A 23516-nucleotide genomic window follows, 5' to 3' on the forward strand; every position below is an offset into this window, starting at 1 on the left:
GTCTTACCTGCTTCTCCTCCTGTACCAGCTCAGAATGCTTTATGGGTTGAATACAAATCTTCAAGAAAGCACTAATTTAAGATTTCTTTGATCTCTTCATGAGCTACAATATTTTACAGCCAGTATTTTTTAAGCTCTAGAAGAGATCTAAGGAAATCTGATTTGAAAGACTAACGCTTGATTTGGTTTCATTTCACTTGGCAAAGCACAGCCAATAGGAAATCATTTGATGAAGCGACATTGTAGTGGCAGATTCCTACTGTCCTTTGTTAGACTAGTATGGTTGTAACTATGGCAACATCTTTTCTCCAGACCAAAGTTCAGTTATTTTACAACTTTATTACCACTGTTGTTAGTTCAAAGTTTACTGGCATAATTTTCTACCAGTACAAAACTAGGTCTATAATCTCTAACAGCAGGGAACAGTCTCTTTCAGCTTGGAGCTCTCATTAACAAGACTAAGAAAAGAAGAAAAGTACAACCTGCACCACAAGAACACACATCTCTATGATAAAATGCCATCCAGAAAAAAAACATTGATGTTTGCATCTGCCTGTTTTACCAGTATTTGCTCTTTTGTAATAGTCTGCCTCGTTCTTGCAAACAAAAACTGGGTCTCAAGTAATGTTAACTTTACCGAAGGAAATTCAAGTGCTATTATAACTGTCACATATGGGGTTTTTGAAGGTGTGTGTTCAAAGAAGGTGATTGATGGACTTGAAACACCAGCCAAAAATTTCCAAGGTAACTACTATAGTGAATATAAATGGATACTGTTGTGTTGTCTTAGCTTGATACACTTCATTTTAGCAGATATTATGAAGAGCAGTTCATGTCTTTTATTTGTTTATACTGTTTATACATATATTTTTATTGAAGACTAGAGTATTTACATACTAACATTATGGGATTTAGGAGAGTTGTAAAAATAAGAGAACAAATAGCACAGCACATAATAGCAGCAACACATTTGCAAACAGCAACCCTTTCACATTATCCAGGATCTTATTAGTTCATAGTTTTGTCTGTGGGAAGTATCAAGGTAAAAGGGAAACAGTTGTATTAAAAACAGCAAGTCTAAGTTTGCAGAAGCTTTCAGTCAATAGCAGAAAAGTAGATAGTGCTCATTTTATTATCGTTTTTATTAAAAATTATTTCAAAAAGATAATAGAGTTGCTTCTGATTAGGAATGACATAATCGTATTTATTGTGATTTATAAAAGGTTACCTATCCTAACCTCTAGGTTTTTCCTTTTTTTCCTCCAGATTATTAAGGTGAAATTCATTGTTTGCTATTTCAAAAATGTTATATAGAAAGTTTGTTACCTGCTCAACTCCCATTCACAAGATCACACCTTATGTGATTACTGACAGGGAAAAATCTAGAGTGCTGGATATATACATACTAAATAGGTGTAGATAAATGAATACAAATACTAGAGAGAGAAAAATGCTTGCAACAGACAATTATGTTTTATGTATTGTTTTTACATAAAACATGAAATACATACAGTGTTCTGATCAAAATGCTAGGTTTTAGACAGTAATTTTATTCTAAAACATGATTGTCACAAGTTTCATGTTAGGCTGTAAAACATTTAAACAATTTAACAATGCCAATACAAATATTTTGGCAAAATTTGTATAAATTGATTGTCATTTTAGTTAGGTATTGGGTAATATTCATTTTTAGCCTTTTCTTTTAAGGCTTCTTCATTTTAACTTGTAAATAATGGAGCCAGTCAGGTCAACATATAAACTAGTATTTTTAAAATCTTTTATGTTTTCATGTTACTGTAGCTATATAGTATTAGCAATTCCTTTTTGACTAACATGACACTATGGAATGTACCTTGCATGTGAGCTTGACATACAACTTTTATAGTGATGTTTCTCCATGAGACTACCAAAGGGTGCCTTTCAACATTCCACTTTGATAAACTATGACATGAGATCTCCAACACAACTCAGGGAATTAGAATAAGTTATGTTTTTCCACCCAGACACATCTTAGACTTCACAACATCTGAAAATGTCCAGTAGATTGGGTCAAAGCTGAACTTTACACTTACAGAAAAATCAGACATATATATCTTCAGTTCTTCATATTTACTCTTACTAGTAAATTTACCATAGGACAGAAGGATGACAGGCAAAAAACAAAGAGAAAGTAGCGGGGGGAGGAGGAGAGAGAATATAGATAGGCTTGGCAGAATTCAATTTTTATATTGTTATAATTTTGTTGGATAATATGGATGTTTATTTTTAAAAAAAAATTCAATTTTTATCTATTAACAGCTCTGGAAAATGATGGGGCATGTCAGATAATAATTAATTACAGTAGATGTTGAAATTAAAAACGTTAAAGCTTTATACTATTAGAACACATATTGTCGACATCACATGTCAAAATATACAAAGTAAATACCCTGAAATCAACCTCTAGCAAGTTCCTAACCAGTATTTTCTTACTCTGCCTATATATATATTTAAGTTATCATCGGTGGAAATATTTTTTCATCGCTTTGTGTATGTTTGGTGAAATTGACGATTACTAAATTTACTGATAAAAATCTCATCCTTCCAAGCCTAGATATAGACAAGAAGAGGGGAAAATGAGGAAAGAGAGAGGGAAAAACAATGAAAGATGAAGTTTTACCTAGGCGAACCTTGAACAAAGATGCTATAGATGTAAGACAAGCACATATTAGAAAAATATATTAGAAAAAGCAAAATGGAAATAGTAAAAGCTAGGCATGTACGTAAGTGTTTGCAAGGATCAGGGCCTTACACTGGATTTTACACCAGCATGACTCCATTGGCTTCAAAGAAACTATTCTGATAGTACTCCTTTGAACGAGAGAAGAGAAGCAGGCCACAAAACCTATTGAGAAAGTCGGGGAAGAATGGTTTAAAATAATTAGCAGACAAGATGTATATTTTATAGATTATTTTATATATGATAATTTTGACAAAGACCATGATGCCACAAACAAACAAAACTGACCCAGACAGGACCCCATCCTAGTCTAGGAAATAGTAATCAGGATAATTTATTTTTACACACTTAACATAATCTTTTCTGAGGTTAGTAAGGAGACTCTACCTGCACCCAATGACAAAACATTACCAAGACCACAACAATATGTAACTTTGACAAGAGACTTTCTATATGGTGTAACTGCACTGAAGTCATCTTTGGCTGAATATCTATGATAACAGCATATTATGAAAATTATGAGGATGGCAACGTTATTTCAATGCAAGTTATAAGGACCACATTACAATGGGGAAAAAAACAGTTGCGAGTATTAGTAGCAGAATATCTTAAATATTTTAAAAATGAAAATAGTGACACAGTTTGGTATCAGTCCATTGAAACAATTTCAATTAGAACAAAGGTTTTGGGGACAGATCAGCCCTATATTTGTCTAGTTAAAATATTATTTTAATTTCAAATTTTGTATATAAAAAAGGTTGTTTACATTTGACTATATTCCTCTCACACCAACTGACGTAGGTCCTCATCCTAGCTCCATGCAGACGGACCTTCATTGACTTCAGTGGGACTCCATGTGAGCACAACAGTCTGCCCACACAGAGCTCATTGCAGAATCAGGGCCTTAGATTGGAAGAGTTCAGGGTATGCATCTCGTCTTTGTGTTTTTACAACAGCTAGCACAATGGAGCCCCAGTTCTGATTATGGCCTCTAGGTGCTATTATAAAATGAAAATCAGTCACAGAATACTTGTATGGGTAGGGCAAGTAGGCTTTGACCAAGCAGAGAGAGATTTGTGACCCTGTTTTGTTCTTCTCTAATTAAAGTAGAAGTGAGATTTAAAATACGACATTACTAAATGATTAGCTTACCACAACAGCAATTTATAGTTATTGAAAAATAAGAATGCCTGAGATATTTAAATTTGAAAAGACCCAGAGTTTATTCTGGCCATGAAAGCTACTTTAAGGGAAATTTTTATTATATAGACAAAGATATGTTTAAAGAATAGTCTAAATATAGTTTTCTTTAAGTTAAAAAGTCTCTCAAATAAATTCCTCTAGGAATAAAGTCAGTGTAGAGTGCACTTGTTGTAAAATAATTCTTAGGGTCTGTATTGTACATTATTATTTATTTGTTAAAGTCTATTGTATATGATTCTATAAATTTTTAAACATACATACACTTCTGTGAAAGATTATTTTCTTCATTTTTTAACTTCATCTGTTAAAATGATCATCAAAAAAGTTAGACCACAAAAGTCAGAACATTCCAATACAGTACAATGTCCTCCATCCAAGGGTCTTGAGGAATAGTCATACCTTTAGGTTAATGTGATAGCGGATGGTGAAGAGAGCTCTTCTGCCATCTTCACAAAGGCTGCATTCCATGACCACCTCCCCATCAGTGAAAAAGAAGAGGCTCTCAAAAGGCCGCATTTATGTGAGAAAACAGAAGTGACAATACAAGTTATGCACCTTTAATTAAAAAAAAGTAACCTCAAGAGCAGTGATATCTTTTATTGAACCAACTTCTGTTGGTGGAAAGGATGAGTTTTTGATCTTGACAAAGTTCTTCTTCAGGTCTGGGGAAGCTAACCGGAGTGTCTGAGCTAAATACAAGTTGGGACAGATTGTTAAGCATAAGGGTCTCCACATGCTATTGGAGACCACTTAAAATGAAGTGAGCAATTAAGGGTTAGCATGCAATTGGGTGTGTTACAAATTTTAATAAGCCATAAAACCATTGTCTGTATTAAGTCCATGGTGTTTAGCATCTAGCAGAGTTATGAATTTCAATTCCCAGGCTCATTTCTTGAAGGTGTTGTGCAGGTTTCCTTTGAGAATGAGGATTGAGAGGTTACATATGGAGTGATCGCTTTGTGAAAATTGTTCACCCATGGGTGATTTTTTTTTGGTCTTATTTTTCTGTTAGTTCATTTGAGAGTATAACAATTGTCTGGTTTCACCCACACCACATAGTTGTCGAAGGCGCATTTGATGCGCTGGATGAGATACACCACATGTGTAGAACCTATGGATCTTGAAAGGTGAGTTGCAGAGGGAGGGAGGAGAATACTGATGACTGTAGCAGTGGAGATATGTCTGCAAGTTTTGCATCTGTTGTTCTGGCAAGATCTGGTGTCGCTTTCAGGTCTATGGAGAGCCTAATTCTAATGATAAAGAGCTCGGGGAGATTGTACTGTTGTTTGAAGGCCAGAAGAAATGGTTTGGGAAAGATTTTCTTTCAAGATGTGGTCCCCATCAAGTATGGACTGTAATTGCTTGATTATACCCATATGGGTTCCAGCGTAGGGTAGCAGGTGAAGTTGTGGTGAAAAAAAAATCTATGAGGGAAAAAAAATATCATTGATGTATCTCAGGTATATGGTTGATTTCATAGTACATTTTTTCAGAAATTCTTCCTCAAGGTGATCCAGGAAGAGACATTGGCATATTGAGGAACCATTTTACTGTCCAGGGCTGTTCCCATGGTTTGGACAAACTGTTTATTGTTAAATGTGAAGTTGTTGTGGGTGAAGATGAAATGTATGAGTTTGACAATGTGTTTGGGTTGGATTTCTGAATGTTGTAAATTATCTTGTAGGTATTTGAGGCAGGCAGCGAGTCCATCATGGTGAGGGATGTTGGTACATAAGAAAGTAACATCCATAGAGACAAGGGTGGTGTTCTGGGGGAGGTTGTTAATGTTGCAGAGTTTCTGGAGAAAGTCAGTACTATCTCATAGGAGGCTGGCCCTTTGGGTTGTGAGTGGCCCTTTGGGTTGTGAGAGGATGAAGGAAGGCAATCAATGTGCAAAGTAGTGCACATTGGAAAACATAATCCCAATTATGCGTACAAAACAATGAGGTCTAAATTAGCTATTACTATCCAAGAAAGAGATCTTGGAGTCATTTTAGATAGTTCTCTGAAAACATCTGCTCAACGTGCAGCCATAGTCAAAAAAGCTAACAGAATGTTAGGAACCACTAGGAAAGGAGTAGATAAAGACAAAAAAGATTATAAAGCCACTGTGTAAATCCATGGTATGCCCACATTGGGAATACTGAATGCAGTGCTGATCACTCCATCTGAAAAAAAGATACATTAGAATGTACAAGTTACAGAAAAGGATAACAAATTTGATTGAGGGTATAGAACAGCTTCTATATGAGGAGAGATTTAAAAAACTGAGACTATTCAGCATGGAAAAGAGAAGACTAAGGGGGGGGCGTGATAGAAATCTACAAAATCATGAATGGTGTGGAGACAATAAGGAAGTGTTATTTACCCCTTCACATAACACAAGAACCAGGGGTCACCCAATGAAATCAATAGGCCGTAGGTTTAAACAAACAAAAGGAAGTACTTCTTCACACAATGCAGTCAACCTGTGGAACTTGTTGCCAGGGGATGTTGTGAAGGATAAATAAATGGATTAAAATGGATAAATGGATATAAATGGATTAAAAAAGGTTGGTTTTTTAACCAACTGGTTGAGGGGTTGTAGTTGGTTCCACTTTTTGTCTGTGTGTGGAATGGCAATCATCGGGGTATCATTATTTGATAATTTTGGGTTTCCTCCATGATCTCCAGGTAGGTTTACTGATTTTTTTCTTCCAGCATGTGGGAGCATGTAATGATTTCTTGTCTGAGGTGGTGTAGCGATGCAAGACTCACCCCTGCAGCGCCTCCTGCTGGTCATCCAGGGAATTAGCGTTCCAGCCTCCAGAGCACCCTCTGCAGGCTGGTGTCCCACTGCCACTGGGCCCTGAGTCCCTCCTGGACCCTAGTGCCCCCTTTCACACCAGGGTGCTGCCACCTGCGGTACCCTGCACAGATTTGGGTCTCCCCTCCCCGGGGAACCCCCAACCTTCACCTCACCTCAGTCTATGGCCACTGCTAGTCCTGACCTAGCCCCCATTTCCTCGGGCCAACTGTAGCGTAAGTGCCACTCATCATAGGCAAGGGGGACCTACTGCCTCTGCCTACCCGTGGGCTGCCCTCTGCAACACCAGTGCCTACGTGGCCTTACTCTAGGCCTGCAGACTGGAGAGTTTCCAAGTCGGAGCTCCCCAACTCCTCTGGCCTTCCCCCAGCCCTGCTCCACTACAAGTACTCTCTCAGCTTCCCAGCAGCCAGACCTCTCTCCCTCAACAAGCTAGAGGAAGAGTTCTTCTGCACCTGGCTTCACTGGCTTTTATAGGGCGAGCTGGGTCTGTTTGGGGGGTGGCCACAGCTGAGGCTGCCTCCCAATAAGCCTAGCTTTTCCCCTTCCCCAGCCCTCTCCCAGGGCTGTTTTAAGCCCTTCAAGGCAGGAGTGGGTGATCACCCCTCTACAGGTGGTCATTTGTGGAGTATATAAGGTGCAGGAGATGGTTCCTCAGTTTTTCTAATATCCTTCTGAAGAGCAGTTCAGCATCTTTGGGGAAATAGATGTTATTCAGCTTGGCTTCCTTCTTCTTCATGTTGTGAAGTTTCTATTTTAAATGTCAGAATTTGAAATCTTCCCGTAGTTTGCATTGTTGTTGAGTAGAATTTTCAGCAACCGTTTTTAATCTTTCCAAGAAAGATTCCAACAATTTTAACATATCATTCATTCGTTTTATTATGTGCATCTTTATATTATGAGACTAGCAATTTGCTTCATAGCAATTTAAAAACTAAAAGGATTTTAAAATGCACAAACTATTTGTCATCATTTAGCTCCCAGGTAAAAGTGGAAATATGTCTAGCTTCAGAATCCTGAAAGATGGTATTTTTTCAGAGTATAAAAAGGATGATAAAATAAACGTGCACAAAGAAAATGTGAAGGGAGAGGTATGCTTTTTCTTCAGTAAGTTTTATACAACATCTATTTGGAAGAGTTATGAACATACTTTTAAATATACAGCACATCCTCTCACTAATAGCAAGCATCTTGTGCACTATGGATCTCTATGACATATTCTGTGCTGGTTTCTCTTGCGGAACTCCCATTGATCTCAGTGCATGGTGTGTGTGAGAAATGGAATGAGAAATGTGCTATAAAGATCTGCAGCGTGAAATAAAAAGGAGAATTTTGCCCTTGTAAGACTGTTCTTGGGAGCTAAGGAATTTGCTGGCAACAGCACTGTGATTGTTTTTAAAGGGTTAGTTAATTAGTAGCCTTACAAACAGACTAACAAAGACCTTTACAATGACAGACCTCCCAATTTATTCATTTACTCCTCTGAAAGATATATTGGATTTTCTGTTGTACATTTTGAAAGTTAAAGTATAGAACACAAAAAACTTGACCAAGGTAAAGCAGCCTACTAACAAGCTGCTAATGATTTATATGGGGTAATTCAAGTACTTTATACTTTCATGAGCTGGGCAGAATGAGCTGGCAAAAATTCAGAAGCTGTTAGTACCTCAGAACATTTGTGTACCTACCAAAGTATAAGGAGAGTTTGTGTTTTGATTATTTACCTATGGCGGGAACAGCGGAAAAGTTCTATTCAGCTAATACCGGGTGGGAAGTGTTTTGTCAGTGGCTTGGCTTGTTTTCAATCTGAAAGCAAACTTGGGCCATTTTTAGGGCCATTTATTTTGTGGAGAAGTGGCAGGGTGAGGTGTGCATACATGCCAGTCTTGAACTAACTTTATTAAGAAACAGGAAGTGACATCATTAGAGGAAGTTTTATTATTTTTCCAGTACCTTACAGAAACTCTTGATAAACACTTGAAAAGTACTGATGCTAGAATTGACTTAATTGATCATCAATTTTCATGCAGACAGGTGTTCTGTGATGCCTCATGGGGATGTATCAAGTTGGGTTGGATTATATTGTACTTTAAAAAATTATAGTATGTAATGTAAATTTTTAAATGAATGTAAAACTTGTGAAAGGTATCAAACTGGTAGCACTGGAGATTGAAGACACCAAGGACAGTAGCCTAAACTTGTTCCCACTGAAATCAATGAGAGTTTGAGCATTTAATAGGGTCCTAATGCCAATACATTGTCACAGTCCTAAATATAGTCCAAAACCTGATCTATCCTGTGGTAAAAATAAAATAAGCAAATAGATGTAGGAAAGGCCAGGTAGGGTTGTGGGAGAATTCCACAGGTGGGGGCAAATGTCCATGGCCTTCATATGTGGAGTGTTTTGCACTGTAAATGCACAGAGAGGTTTATTTACATGTAGATTCATAACGATTATTTTCAATAAAATCTGCTTTTGCAGATTCATTTTGCTGGTTACAGCTGTGAAGTATGGGATTTTATTCTAGCATCCAACAAAATATTACAAACCCTAGAAAGGCAACCTATAACATATGACCTAAAAACCTTTTTTTAAAAAAATTCTATGCTGGATGGGACATGCTACTTAGTGTGCCTCTAAATACACTGCACCAGTGTGAAGATATATTGTATCTGCTAACTTGGGATTGCAATGTGCCTGCATAAAATCAATTACTCGTGGTCAGGGAGTGGAGTGGGTCCAGACTCATGATTAGGCTCTCTCATGATTAGTTAAACTTGAGTGAACAGGTTAAAGTAAGTTTGGCAGAGAAGAATGGACTGATCCTATCGATACAGATCCAGACTTATTTTGTGAAATAGACAAAAATTAGTAATAAGGCTATATGCATAATAAAGCTGAGGTAGCACTTGCTTCACTTCAGCTTTGTGAAATGTCCACCTCCTGAGTCACCATCTTTTCCTATTTATTTCAAACAGAATTACTGACATTTGTATACAGTTTACATAACAGAGCCTCATCTGGTGTTACATAGAACAAAGTTTCCAGAAATTGGCTTATGGTATCAAGTATCCTCAGATCCCAGGAGTAACATGTAAAACAGGAGACAGCAGTTTCCTTTCCTGTTTATTTTCAATAACCTATTTTAAAAGAAACACAGTGGAGGCCTGATTACTGTTATGATTTCTCTAGTTATAGACAGTAAACTCAATACTCTACAATAATCTGTTGTATCCAAAGAAGGGGTGGAAATGAGTTTTTTCTGTGGATGCTGACTGGCACAGTTCCTGTTTGAATGATTGTTCTAATGTGTTTGGGGTTTTGTTGCCATACTAATTACGTGTAAAGGCACCTAGAGCTTTGTATAGGTATCTTTTTAATATTATTTAAATCAAAATAAGTAAATAAATAAAATATCCAGGTACAATGGTACCCTAGTCTCAGCATAGACCTACTGTGACTGCACCTGGAATATTGTGTTCAGATCTGGGCATTTTATTACCAGAACAATATTGACAAATTAGGATTTTATGGAAGAGAGAAAAATAATAGACACAGCAATCTACACATATAAAGTAATAACGAAGGTCCAGATCCTGAAATGTATCAAAGCCCAACTGCCCTAGGCTCAAGGCCCAACTGTACCCCAAGTTCCCATTCCCAAACAGATATCTGAGACTTAGGGGCTGTAAGTATATGCTCACAATCAGTTTTGTATTTTCAGCAAAACTTGACTTTTATTAATATCAAATATTGGATCTGGTATTAACGCTGAGCTATCATATTTCAGTGACAGCATTGGGAAAGACAGAAATGAAAAGTTTGAACGTTGTGATTATCTTGCTCCTGGTTCTCAGTTTGCTTAGCTCTCTTATGAGTTCTGGATTTACATGCTGCAACACCGTAACCAATCCCTACCAGACATTTTTGGGACCCATTGGAGTCTATACATGGAATTCCCTAAGTGGTAAGTATGTCATGCATTCTATTCTAAAGGAATTATATAATATACTGCACAGAGAATGCCTGATTGTCATGTACATTAAGGCCCCTTTACACCACTCTGGTAAAGCAAAGAAGGGGGGGGAGTGTGTGAGTGAGAGAGAGAGAGAATGTGCATGCATACATCAATTATAGGACTTGATTCTCATTTACTCATGCATGCATACACACCAACCCATTTCTAAATTATATATTATATAAATTATATATATAGGGTAGACTTCTAATCTCTAGCAAGGGCTCTGGCACTTATCAGGAGTGACAGCAAGTCAACATTATCTTCTCACTAGTAAGATTTAAGGACTGCATGTCTATGAATTTAATGGTTATGGGAGAACTATGAAAATATCACAAACCAGCAACATTTGAAAGAGAATTCTATTTTATTCAGGTTTTATGCCATACCTGTCACCATGGTATCTGAGCACCTTGTTCCTTCAGACAGCAATTAAATTGTAATGGTTATTTTAAATGAATCCATCATTCAGTAAGTTCCTGGGTGCATTGATTGCAATAATGAAAACAAAAAAATAGAGGTAGCTATTTACAACATAATTTAATGCAATTAAATACATGCACATCACAGCAGAGATCTGAAGCTGACCCTTCTCAAACTACTGAAATCAAGGCAGACATGCAGGAAAATGCAGGTATTGGAAGTGACTAAGGACTAAATTTGCAAAGGTATTTAGGCATCTATGTGCTTTTGAAAATCCCACTAGATACCTATCTACATCTTTATGCACCTTAATATCTGGACCCGTGTGTCCAGTTCTGTGTGGCACTGAGCCTCATTAATTTCACTCATTTCTGAAGAAAAGTCAAACCTATCTTAAGAGAGCTTCAGCCCATTGTTTATGCACATGCGAGTGTGTAGGGCCACTCAGAGCAAATTTAACAAGGTCAGAGGAGATAGAAATGCAGAAGTAGTAATTAGGAAAGTACTCATTCTCAAGGAGAAAATGATATATTTTATATTTATGTTATAGACCAGTTTTTAAACTAAGGGCTGGGGGAAAGTTGCGGAGGAGCACGTGGTTCAGACATCCCTTAAGGGAGATTCTATTAATAGATAATGTCTATGTCCTAATGAGGATGAGAGGATGGAAAATGATAAAATACAGGCTGGTCTGATCAGAAACAGTCAAATAAAAAAAAGTCCCATTCAGTCCCAATCCCATTGTGTAATGGCAGACAGCTAAAAGGAGACAAGTTTTTAAAGTGCTTATATAACAGTGCTAGAAGTCTAAATAATAAAATGTGTGAACTAGAGTGCCTCATATTAAATGAGGATATTGATATAATAGGCATCACAGAAACTTGGTGGAATGAGGATAATCAATGGGATACAGCAATACCAGGATACAAAATATATCTGAAGGAGAGAACAGGTTGTGCTTTTGGAGGAGTGGCATTATATGTGAAAGAAAGCAGAGAATCAAATGAAGTAAAAATCATAAATGAATCCAACTGTACCATAGAATCTCTATGGATAGAAATTCCATGCTCTTATAACAAGAATATAGTGGTAGGGATATATTACCAACCACCTGACCAGGATGGTGATAGTGACTGTGAAATGCTCAGGCAGATTAGAGAGGCTATTAAAATAAAAAACTCAATGATAAAAATGCGGGATTTCAATTATCCCCATATTGACTGGGTACATGTCACCTCAGGACGGCATGCAGAGATAAAGTTTCTTGACACCTTAAATGAGTGCTTCTTGGAGCAGCTGGTCCTGGAACCCACCAGAGGAGAGGCAATTCTTGATCTAGTCCTAAATGGAGCACAGGATCTGGTCCAAGAGGTGAATATAGCTGGACCAATTGGTAATAGTGACCATAATACAATTAAATTTAATATCCCTGAGGCAGGAAAAACACCACAGTGGTCCAACACTGTAGCATTTAATTTCAGAAAGGGGAACTACACAAAAATGAGGAGGTTAGTTAAACAGAAATTAAGGGGCACAGTGCCAAAAGTGAAATCTCTGCAAACTGCACGGAAACTTTTTAAAAACACCATAATAGAGGCTTAACTGAAATTTATACCCCAAATTAAAAAAACATAGTAAGAGAACCAAAAAAGAGCCACCGTGGCTAAACAACAAAGTAAAAGAAGCAGTGAGAGGCAAAAAGGCATCCTTTAAAAAGTGGAAGTTAAATCCTAGTGAGGAAAATAGAAAGGAGCATAAACACTGGCAAATAAACTGTAAAAATACAATTAGGAAGGTCAAAAAAGAATTTGAGAAACAATTAGCCAAAGACTCAAAAAGTAATAGCAATTTTTTTAAGTACATCAGAAGTAGGAAGCCTGCCAAACAATGGGGCCATTGGATGATCGAGGTGCTAAAGGAGCACTCAGGGACAATAAGGCCATTGCAGTGAAACTAAATGAATTCTTTGCATTGGTCTTCACAGCTGAGGATGTGAGGGAAATTCCCAAACCTGAGCCATTTTTTTTAGGTGACAGATCTGAGGAACTGTCCCAGATAAAGATATCATTAGAGGAGGTTTTGGAACAAATTGATAAATTAAACACCAGGTCACCAGAACCAGATGGTATTCACCCAAAACTTCTGAAGGAACTCAAATGTGAAATTGCAGAACTACTGACTGTAGTCTGTAAGCTATCATTTAAATCAGTTTCGGTATCAGATGACTGTAGGATAGCTAACGAGATACCAATTTTTAAAAAGGGCTCCAAGCTGATCCCGGAAATTACAGGCCTGTAAGCCTGACTTCAGTACTGGGCAAACTGGTTGAAACTATAATAAAGAACAAAATTGTAAGACACATACATGAACATAATTTGTTGAGGAAGAGTCAACATGGTTTTAGTAAAGGGAAATCATGCCTCACCAATCTACTAGAATTCTTTGAGGGGGTCAACAAGCATGTGGACCAAGGGGATCCAGTGGATATAGTGTACTTAGTTTTAAGAAAGCTTTTGATAAGGTCCCTCACCAAAGGCTCTTAAGCAAAGTAAACTGCCATGGGATAAGAGGGAAGGTGCTCTCATGGACTGGTAACGAGTTAAAAGATAGGAAACAAAGGGTAGGTATAAATGGTCAGTTTTCAGAATGGAGAGAGGTAAATAGTGGCGTCCCCCGGGATCTGCTCTGGGACCAGTCCTATTCAACATATCCATAAATGATCTGGAAAAAGGGGTAAACAGTGAGGTGGCAAAATTTAATAATACAAAATTACTAAAAATAGTTAAGACCCAGGCAGACTGCGAAGAACTACAAAAGGATCTCTCAAAACTGGGTGACTGGACAACAAAATGCAGATGAAATTTAATATTGATAAATGCAAAGTAATGCACATTGGAAAGCATAATCCCAACTATATATATAAAATGATGGGGTCTAAATTAGCTGTTACCACTCAAGAAAGAGATCTTGGAGCGACTGGGGATAGTTCTCTGAAAACATCCAGTCAATGTGCTGTGGTAGTCAAAAAATGAACAGAATGCTGGGGATAATTAAGAAAGGGATAGAAAATAGGATAGAAAATATCATGTTGCCTCTATATAAATCCATGGTATGCCCACATCTTGAATACTGTGTGCAGATGTGGTCGCCCCTTCTCAAAAAAGATATATTGGAATTGGAAAAGGTTCAGAAAAGGGTAACAAAAATGATTAGGAGTATGGAACGTCTTCCATATAAGGAGAGATTAATAAGACTTGGACTTTTCAGCTTGGAAAAGAGACGGTTAAGAGGAGATATGATTGAGGTCTATAAAATTATGACTGGTGTAGAGAAAGTAGATAAGGAAGTATTGTTTACTACTTCTCATAACACAAGAACTGGGGTCACCAAATTAAACTAGTAGGCAGCTGGTTTAAAACAAATAAAAGGAAGTATTTATTCACACACCGCACAGTCAACCCATGGAACTCCTTGTCAGAGGATGTTGTGAAGGCCAAGACCATAACAAGGTTAAAAAAAGAACTAGATAAATTCATGAAGGATAGGTCCATCAATGGCTATTAGCCAGGATTGGCAGGGATGGTGTTCCTAGCCTGTTTGCCAAAAGCTGGGAATGAGCGACAGGATGGATCACTTTATGATTACCTGTTCTGTTCATTCCCTCTGGTGCACCTGGCACTGACCGCTGTCAGAAGACAGGACATTGGGCTAGATGGACCTTTGATTTGACCCAGTAGGGACATTCTTATATTCTGATATACTGCAATTTAGACTAAAGAAATAGAATCCCACTGTCTACTTTATTCCTGTAACTTCTAACCAAACACAAGGATTCTTCTTCAGTCATATTAATACAGGCAACACATTTATGCTCTAGCACCATTTAGGTAACTTCTAAAGTGACTTACATCTCTACATATCTTCTAAAGTTTGTGGGGAAATGTGGCTCTTGGATCTGCAGTTCAGCTCTCTTGTCTTTGGTAAGATCTCTATTATGTATAACATGCAAATGCCTATTGGTGTCAATAGGATTCCTGTATATGGGTCAAGTGGATAATATACTATGCATATCTTTGCTGTGGGTCCAACAGCAAGACTTCCCCCTTAGATGGCTTTACTCCCACTGAAGTCAAGGGGAATCCTTCCATTGGCTTTAATAGGAGTTGAGTTGGACTCAGAGGTAGGTACACGAAACATTGTACATCAATTGTTAGACAGGGCACAGTAAATTCTTTCAATAACTCCCCAGAATATTTTATTTATAGGAAACTCCAGATTTTTCTTCCAATTGGTTGAAATGTCTAGAATGAAATAGATATTAGAGCTGTTATATTTGCATAAGTGTATCCATATAATATCACAGTGCTATTTGTAACATTGTATTCCTATTTTCTAGGCATCTTCGTTCTTCTAACCATGATATTGTTTGCAGTGAACGTAGAGGCAAACAAACTGTCTGTAGAGTTGGCTTCAAACTGTGTGGTTTCTTCAAGTGAATATAAAAACTCCAGAAACAATTATGAATATTCATATTGGCTCATGCTTCTTATCTTTCTTTTGAATATTGCAACTATCATCATCATCGTCTGCTATCACCGTGCAAGGTATTCCAAGAAGAAGGAACAGGAAAGACCCATTGAAAATGCACCAAAAGATGGTATTTTATTTTAGTGATACTAGTTCTTTCATTTAAAGGTGATGTGGAAGAAAATGGCAACTCAATGTGGACAATCATGGCTGATAATTTAAACTCCAGATGTATATTGTTGTTCACTTCAGTTGTTCATTGTGCTGTATGCCTATCTTTAGTACTGACTGAATTAATCTTCATCATTTTAGATCTATTTTTCCATGAATGTTTACAAATTATTTATTGATAAGGGTATCAGTTAAATGAAGTTGTATAATGATCCCTATGTGCATCATTTGACTGTGGGCCCTTTAAGAATGAGCTTTGTGTAGCTCACCTTCCTGATTCCTCCCCTGGTGGAGCCCCTATGTGAAGGTAAGTTTCTGGAAGGAACAAATCAGCAGCTATAGCACAGTGAAGACCAGGACCTCTCAATGGGTGGAACACAATCCAGAATTGAGTTTTTAGGGGATCCCCACTGCACTACTACTGACTGAGTGGGCAGCAGCAAAGTGTAAAGGGCATTAGGACACAGAGATTTGAAAAGTGAATGCAAGGAAACATTCCGTCTTCATGCTGCTGCTCCTTCAGTCCTACCCCATTCTGCATCCAAGCAAATCCTATTGCAGCCCTTCTCTCCCCATCCATGCACCATTCAGCATAGCCAGTTTCCACCTCTTGCATTCTGGCTTTTCTTGGCTGCAGAATGGCCTCTAGGCGCTGTTTAACTTGCAGTGAGGGCTAAACCAGCCCCAGGAACAGGGTGGCTTAAAAATACAAAGACCCTTTACTCTGCCCCTTGAAGTCTGAGCTCAATCAGATGCAAGGACAGGCCCACTATTTTGATTATGCACATAATTCCTGATTGGAAAGAGGTAGACTAATCCAGAAAACATAAGAAATCTTGAAGATTATAGGACAAAGTCACTGGGGCCTCGTGCTTCGCCCTCTACTGCAATCAGTTGCCATTTCCCCCCTCCCTTTTTTTCCCCATCTTTCACTTACTCTTTGAGCCCTATAGTAAATGATCCCGTCCACACTTAGAATTCACTGCTGCTCTTTGCCTCACCAGTCCTCCTCAGTTACTTTATTCTGGAGTATGTACTCACTTCTTCTAGTGACTACACTCACAAAAGGCCAATTAGAGTAGCAAACATTATGAACACCAATGCAAAGTCAGTGCTATTGCTGGAGTCTTATTCCTGTCTAGAGTGGCTAAATACAGACATTGTGGTTTACATGGTGACCGTGTGTTAGAGGGACATTATGTAATCATAAATAGGGAAGGAGATAGTCTGTTCAGTTAAGAGTGAGATGGTGGGTATCTACAAGTCAATTATTAACTGCTTGTTCACATTTGCAAATGTTTTTTAGGACCCCTGTTTTAGACTATATAAAGACTTTTCTTTTATTAACACAGCTAATGGAATGATAAAGCTGCACCTTGTACAGGTGTGGTCCTCCTGTTTCCTGAAAATAAAATCATACTGCCCTTTTGCACTGATACAGATAGTGAATATTTACAGGATAATATAAATGCCATGGCCAAAGCTCTTATTCATTACATGGAGCTGAATAATTAAAGTATAATGCTTCTAACTAACGGAACAAAAAAAAAGTATTCTGTAATATTTAAAGGGAGTTTTATTCTCTAGCTTTCTAACTTCCTGCAGCTAGGCTGATCTGACTCCTTCCCTTTAGGTGCTGCTAATTTTCATCTACTGTATTAACATCTTCCTCTGGGCAGGAAGGCAGATCCCATGGCATCCTGTAAGCTTACGCTTAATGCTCATGTTGCAGGGATGGGTGTTCACAGAGTGAAGTGATCAGCACCTTGCACTCTCTTGTCCCTCACCCCCAACTGCTGGGAGACCTTTCCCAATGGATTAACTGTATCACACAGTCTCCCTTTACCATACCTTATCAAGCCTGATTTACAGATGCATTCATTACATGGGAGGTATATCACGAAATACCACAGCGGCTCCAAAAAAGAACACTTGAATGGATACAGGAGTTTTGCCAAGAACGTAACTTCTCAGAAGGTTGACTTAAACAAATAAAACCTCTTCTGGAGCTGTTGGTTATGTCAACATAATTTTCAAGATTAAAGTATAAAATCTCCAGTGTATTTTGCCAGATGAAGATATAACCCGCTGCAGAAATCCTGCATTAGAGCAGTTTATATGGAGCTGATCAGTACAAAGTTAGGGTGGTATTCTGAAAAAAAGCTTGTGTCTTTTATCTTTGAGAGATTGAATAGGTGCATCAAACAAGAGACCTTTCCAATTTTCACTTTATGATAAAACCCTTGCATAGAACCACTTTCATCACTGCAAACATTTCAGCTGAAATGTCAGATACTGTGCATGCACAAGCTAAACTGGCACAAAGCCAAACATTTGCCAGTTTTGCTTCAGCTACAAAATTTTTCACACAGCTTCCGTGAGCAATTGTTACAGCTTTGCTAAGCCAACATCCATCACGCAACATGACTAAACCTGCATCTGTCATTAGGTAAGATAGAAAGAAAGTAATTGTAATAGAGCATTATTAGAGGACCTATGTCTCCTCCTTTGAAAATAAGAGGGTCAGCATTGTTTCAGTATTTGTAGAGCAGCAACAGATCATTATCAATAATGGACAAACTGCAGAAGATTCAACAGTTTGCTTCTAATAAGCAGCCTCAGTTCTGGGTCCTTATCTGAACCTCATGGGTCTGTAAAAATCAGGCTAAAAATCTCACAAGATCTCATGCTTTTCTTGTGAGATTTACATGTTTTACTCCATTAGTAATCTTTTTGATATACTGTGTAGACTGGCACCGGAATTGAAGCCAAAGTGTGGGTCACGGCAGAGTTGGTGGTTTGTCTACATTCACTACGTTTACAGTACCAGTAACCTAAGGCTAGATCCTGCAACTGGTTTCACATGGGCAGACTCCTGCATGGAGCCTCACTACAGTTAATAGGGCTCCATTTAGGCCCAAGAGCCTGTCTGCATGGAGTCTCAGGCAGGATTGGGGCCTTAGAGACTATGGGCCAATGGCAGTTTTGCCATTGACTTCAGGTGAATGAGTATTTGGCCCTAGACATGAACTTTAATCATGGTACTTATTTATTCACTTGGTTGAAATGTAGATCAAAATTATAATGTTGCAGAAATCGAAATTTTAGCAGCAGACAGTTAGGATTTTCCATACAAAGGCAGATCATTTACTTTTTGTCTGAATGTTTTTAGATTATGGGACAAGAAAACAAGCATGAAAGAAAAGAAAAGTTTCCCTTAGAGAGCACAGAGTTGGGGGAAATGGAAAACTGTTTGCATAAATTGTTGTGCCCCATTTTTCACTGATAATGTTTTGATTGTAATTTTCCTGCCATTTCTAGTTGTAAGTTAGATAGCTACATACCACTGCAGACTAGGAAAATGCATCTGTTGGTAACAAAGAATTTACATGAAACAACATTGATGTTAGTTACCAGGTAACTGTCATGGTTTCAAATGCAACTGCTGTGAGTTTATCACATTATTTCCATAGAATATAGTGCAGAGGTGTTTTGTGGTAATAGTGAAATTAACTTACATCACAATGCTGAACCAAACAAGTCAGGAAACTATTCAGGACAGGGACCAGGCCTTTCTCTTTGATACTAAAGATGTGCTTAGAAAACCTTTGGATGCTGTAAAATAATCCATCATCATCAGACAGTATTACACATACATGCCCATAAAAGAGCTTAATAAAAGGAATTTATCATTCTGCAATAACGTCTATTTCTATTACAGCAGTAAAGAGTCTGCCACTGGATGACCTTGCATTTAGCCTTAGGATAGCAAAAAGAAATTGTTTTGGCTGTTGCCAACCAGCCAACCCTAAAAATGAATACAGCTGTATTCGGTACATTTATCCTCTTAATGAGAACAGATTCTGGCAGTTTTGCCTTAGGTGAAAAGGAAAAAGCTTGCTCTGTCAGCTTGACATGCTATTGAAATAAAATCAAGTGTCCATCTCATCTGAAGACCAGAGTGAGTTATTTCGTAATTAAAGGAGCTGCACATTTATCACTTGCCAACAGTTCACCATAGCTTTCCACAATTAGCAATGTTTGGTCAGGTCCGAAGAGGGATCCAGTCTTGAGCTAGCCTAAAGATGAATTCCCTTGTAACTTTATTTGGCTGATGTTTATCACAGTGAGATCAGAAAGCATGCAAAGCATTGCTTGCACTGTAGCTTATCTTTGGAGAAAGCCCTGTGTATTATGCGGGAAGCTGACCTAGATTTTTCCGTCAAAGCTTGTGGTTTCTTTTATAATCTGGCACTGAATTCTGAAATACACTGGGAATGCTGCAACAGAGTCAGGTAAAGTCAGACCTTCTACACCAGTTAAGCCTGTATCATCAGGTAGAATGGATCTCCTTTACAGGCTAGCATGGAAAGGTGTAATAGGTGCAGGCAAGGGGAGGGCTGATGTTTAAGTGTATCCACTGGCCATAACTCCCTGCACAACTGGGGTGGAAGGGCTGCAGATTCCAACACATCCACCACCACAACCCCTTGGCACTCCACCTATGTAGAGCATGACTACCATAGGCTTTATGTGGGTGAAGTGGATATCACACACATCAGAGGGATGTTTTTGTTGAATTACACATAAAAATGAATAATGATCAGTTTTCCTTGGGTTATTTACTCATATTAAACTGAATTTTTGCCTGACAAACATTTCCAATTTGCAGCTTGCTGTGGAATCAACAATGCATAGAATCATAGGACTGGAAGGGACCTCAAGAGGTCTTCTGGTTACTCCTGAGGGCATTCTGCACCAGAAAATTAAAAGTTCTGCACTAGAAAATTAAAAATTCTGCACACAATATTTTAAAATTCTACAGAATTTATTTGTCAAATAAAAGTAGAGGCTCCAGCATGCCATTGGGGAGCACAGATCAGTAGCTGCACAGAGGTAGATCTCTGTGCAGCTCCCTACCCAGGACATGGACTCAGCGGTGAGGCTGCATCCAACCCTGACACAGCGCAAGGACAAGGCCTGCCCCAAAAACACCCAAGGGCCCTGCCCCTCTGTACCAGGTGCTCCAGGTGTGCAAAGGCAAGCTCCAAGTGTGGAAGGGCTTAGTGAGGGGGGATCCAGGTGTGAGCTGAGAAGATTCTGTGTTGGGAAATCTGGATGCAGACGGCTCAGTGGGGGATTTGGTTTCGAGGGGGGATCTGGATGCACAGGGCCTTGTTGGGGGGTTCTGGGTGCAACAGTAATGGGACTCTGCAGGGGGGTCCAGGTGAAGGTAGTTGGGGCTCAGTGGGGCAGGTAATGGGGTGTCTGGATGTGGGGTCCAGATGCTGGGGGATTGGGGCTCAGTGTGGTGGGGATCAGGGCTCAGTGCAGTGGGGATCCAGGTGCAGCTGGCTGAGCTCAGTGGGTTGGGGATCCAGGTGTGGGTGGCTCAGCTACAGGGAGAGTGAGGCTCATCTGGGGGGGGCTCTGAGTACAGGTGGGGGGTGAGGCTCACAGGAGGGTCTGGGGGGTCTCGATGCACAGGGGTTGGGCAGATGGGGGAGCAGTTCCCTGTACAGGGATACCTCCCCCTGCAATTGAGGAGCAATGAATACAGGAAGTGGGGGGGAAGGGGGTTTGCAGAGCTTCCTGCAGCTGGGGGAGAAATCTGGGGGTGGGTCCTCCCCAGCCCAGCTGGGACTAGCAACTGAGCCCGGCGCAGGGTAGGAACCACCAGCTGGGTCTTCCCCAGTCCCACTTCCTTCCCCACAATAATTTATCTCTCTGCTGGCTGCCCTGGGCACCCGAAACATACGGCTGGAGATGGTCACATGACCACTCTTGTGGCTTCCATTTGCTTCCCTGTCATTTTTCTGTGGGGAAGCAAAGAAATCTGCAGGAGACACAAATTCTGTGCATGTAGTCCCCTGCACTCAAGGCAGGACTAAGTATTATCTAGACCATCCCTGAGAGCTGTTTGTGTAACCTGCTCTTAAAAAACTCCAATGACAGAGATTCTACAACAACCCTAGGCAACTTACTCCAGTGCTTAACCATCCTGACAGTTAGAAAGTTTTTCCCAATGTCCAACCTAAACTGTCCTTGCTGCAATTTAAGGCCATTGCTTCTTGTCCTATCCTCAGAGGTTAAAGATAACAATTTTTCCTCTCTCCTCCTTATAACAAACTTTTATGTACTTGAAAACTGTTACGTCCCCTCTCAGTCTTCTTTAGCCAGACTAAACAAACCCAATTTTTTCAATCTTCCTTCATAGGTCATGTTTTCTAGACAGTAACAGTATTGCATAATGGATGTTGTAAGGCCAGCTTGAGAGGACAAGTTTGTGGGTTTGGCACCCAGGAAACTGTTGAGGCTTTCTGCACTGGGAACTGATGCCTCTCTTCTTTCTGAGCTAAGACAGAGTGACTTGAACTGTTGAGGGGTAGAGACTGGAACTCCTAGTATCCTGCCCCACCAGCCCCTGACAACAACCACCGACCCCCCTCTTTCTCCTGCCTAATATCCACCCCTGTATCCAAAACAGATGGATAAACAAGTCAGCAGGATGTTTCTACTAAAATGACCAGCATTGAAATAGTTAACAATACACATTACAATTGACGTAATTGGCTTTCAGATTCATCACTACACAGTAATAAATGGGGCAGCTCCAACCTCTCAGCGCTATTGCTTCATGTTTTGTGCAGACTCAAGAAGGCAGCAGGGCTTCACCATTTGTCACACATTTGGAAATTTTTATTCACAACCATGAGGATTTGTGACAGGCGTTACAAACCCCACACTAAGGCAGAGACAGAGGAAGGGCTGGCGCAGTACTGGGCCAAGGAGGCTTCGTCTCTCAGCCACCACTGAGCGTACTTCTGGGAGAAGATCAGAATCAATGGAGCTTCTGCAGCCCTGGGTGGGAGAGAAGAAAGAGTCCATTTCCTGGAGGAGAACTGCTCTGCAGCAACAGGAGAGAAAGCTTGTACTGCGGGAACTTGACTGAGTCTCCCTTCCCCTATAGATGCTCCACAAGAGAAAGGGAGGGAGAACCAGCAAAGGCTTGAAGACTGCAAGCATCAGCCTAGGTTGTGGAGGTCTGGAAGTAAAGACTAAGTCCACTGTAACCACACCCCAAACTGAGATGCAATTGTGGTAGGAAATGGCTCAGAGGAAGTGAGCAAGTGGGCCAGCCTAACTTAAGTCAGTATACACAGTTTCACTTTCAGGTTCTCAACTGGGACCTGGGGGAAGGGAAGGGCCAGGGTCCCCTTTTACCCAGCCCTAAAGAGGGTAGGGGTAGGGGTTACGTCAAGGAGGCCAGTCCAACTAAAACTACATCCAGAGGGTGAACTAACAGAAAGGTTGGAGTTGAAGGCTCAGACCAATAGGCCTGTTGACTGCCAAAAGCACCCCACTACAGAGCTATGAATATTTTGTTAAATGAATTATTATAATCTTCTAAACAGTTCTGTGAGCCTGGCTGGATTGTGCGGAAAATGCTATGATTGCAGAATCTGTATCTACGGATACAAAGAAGATTTCCATAATTTAGATGCCTCATGAAACTTTCAATTGTCTTAAGCATTAACAACTATAAAATATATAAATATAAAAACACTCCAATAGGGAACAACAACTTTTAATATAGGGACATCAACTTCACAGCATAACAAGGTCTCATTAATCTTATAATTATAGC

The 23516-nt window shown here is 39.3% G+C and overlaps 1 protein-coding gene across 1 annotated transcript; it reads left to right on the top strand.

The window, feature by feature from the left end:
- Positions 1 to 366: 366 nt before the first annotated feature.
- On the top strand, positions 367 to 17297 carry CLRN3 (clarin 3). The gene is made up of 3 exons (XM_038411439.2): positions 367 to 744; positions 10520 to 10696; positions 15567 to 17297. The coding sequence occupies exons 1-3, from the start codon at positions 516 to 518 to the stop codon at positions 15839 to 15841; spliced, it is 681 nt and encodes a 226-aa protein (XP_038267367.1). The 5' UTR covers positions 367 to 515; the 3' UTR covers positions 15842 to 17297.
- The last annotated feature ends 6219 nt before the right edge of the window (positions 17298 to 23516 follow it).

This window comes from Dermochelys coriacea, chromosome 7, assembly GCF_009764565.3.
Source record: "Dermochelys coriacea isolate rDerCor1 chromosome 7, rDerCor1.pri.v4, whole genome shotgun sequence".
Taxonomy (NCBI): domain Eukaryota; kingdom Metazoa; phylum Chordata; order Testudines; family Dermochelyidae; genus Dermochelys; species Dermochelys coriacea.

Bases quoted from the DNA above. Each gene is read 5' to 3' on its own strand.
- CLRN3 (XM_038411439.2), top strand. From the start codon at position 516: ATGCCATCCAGAAAAAAAACATTGATGTTTGCATCTGCCTGTTTTACC. The intron at 745-10,519 runs GTAACTACTATA...ATCATATTTCAG, and splicing joins ACCAGCCAAAAATTTCCAAG to TGACAGCATTGGGAAAGACA. The intron at 10,697-15,566 runs GTAAGTATGTCA...CCTATTTTCTAG, and splicing joins TACATGGAATTCCCTAAGTG to GCATCTTCGTTCTTCTAACC.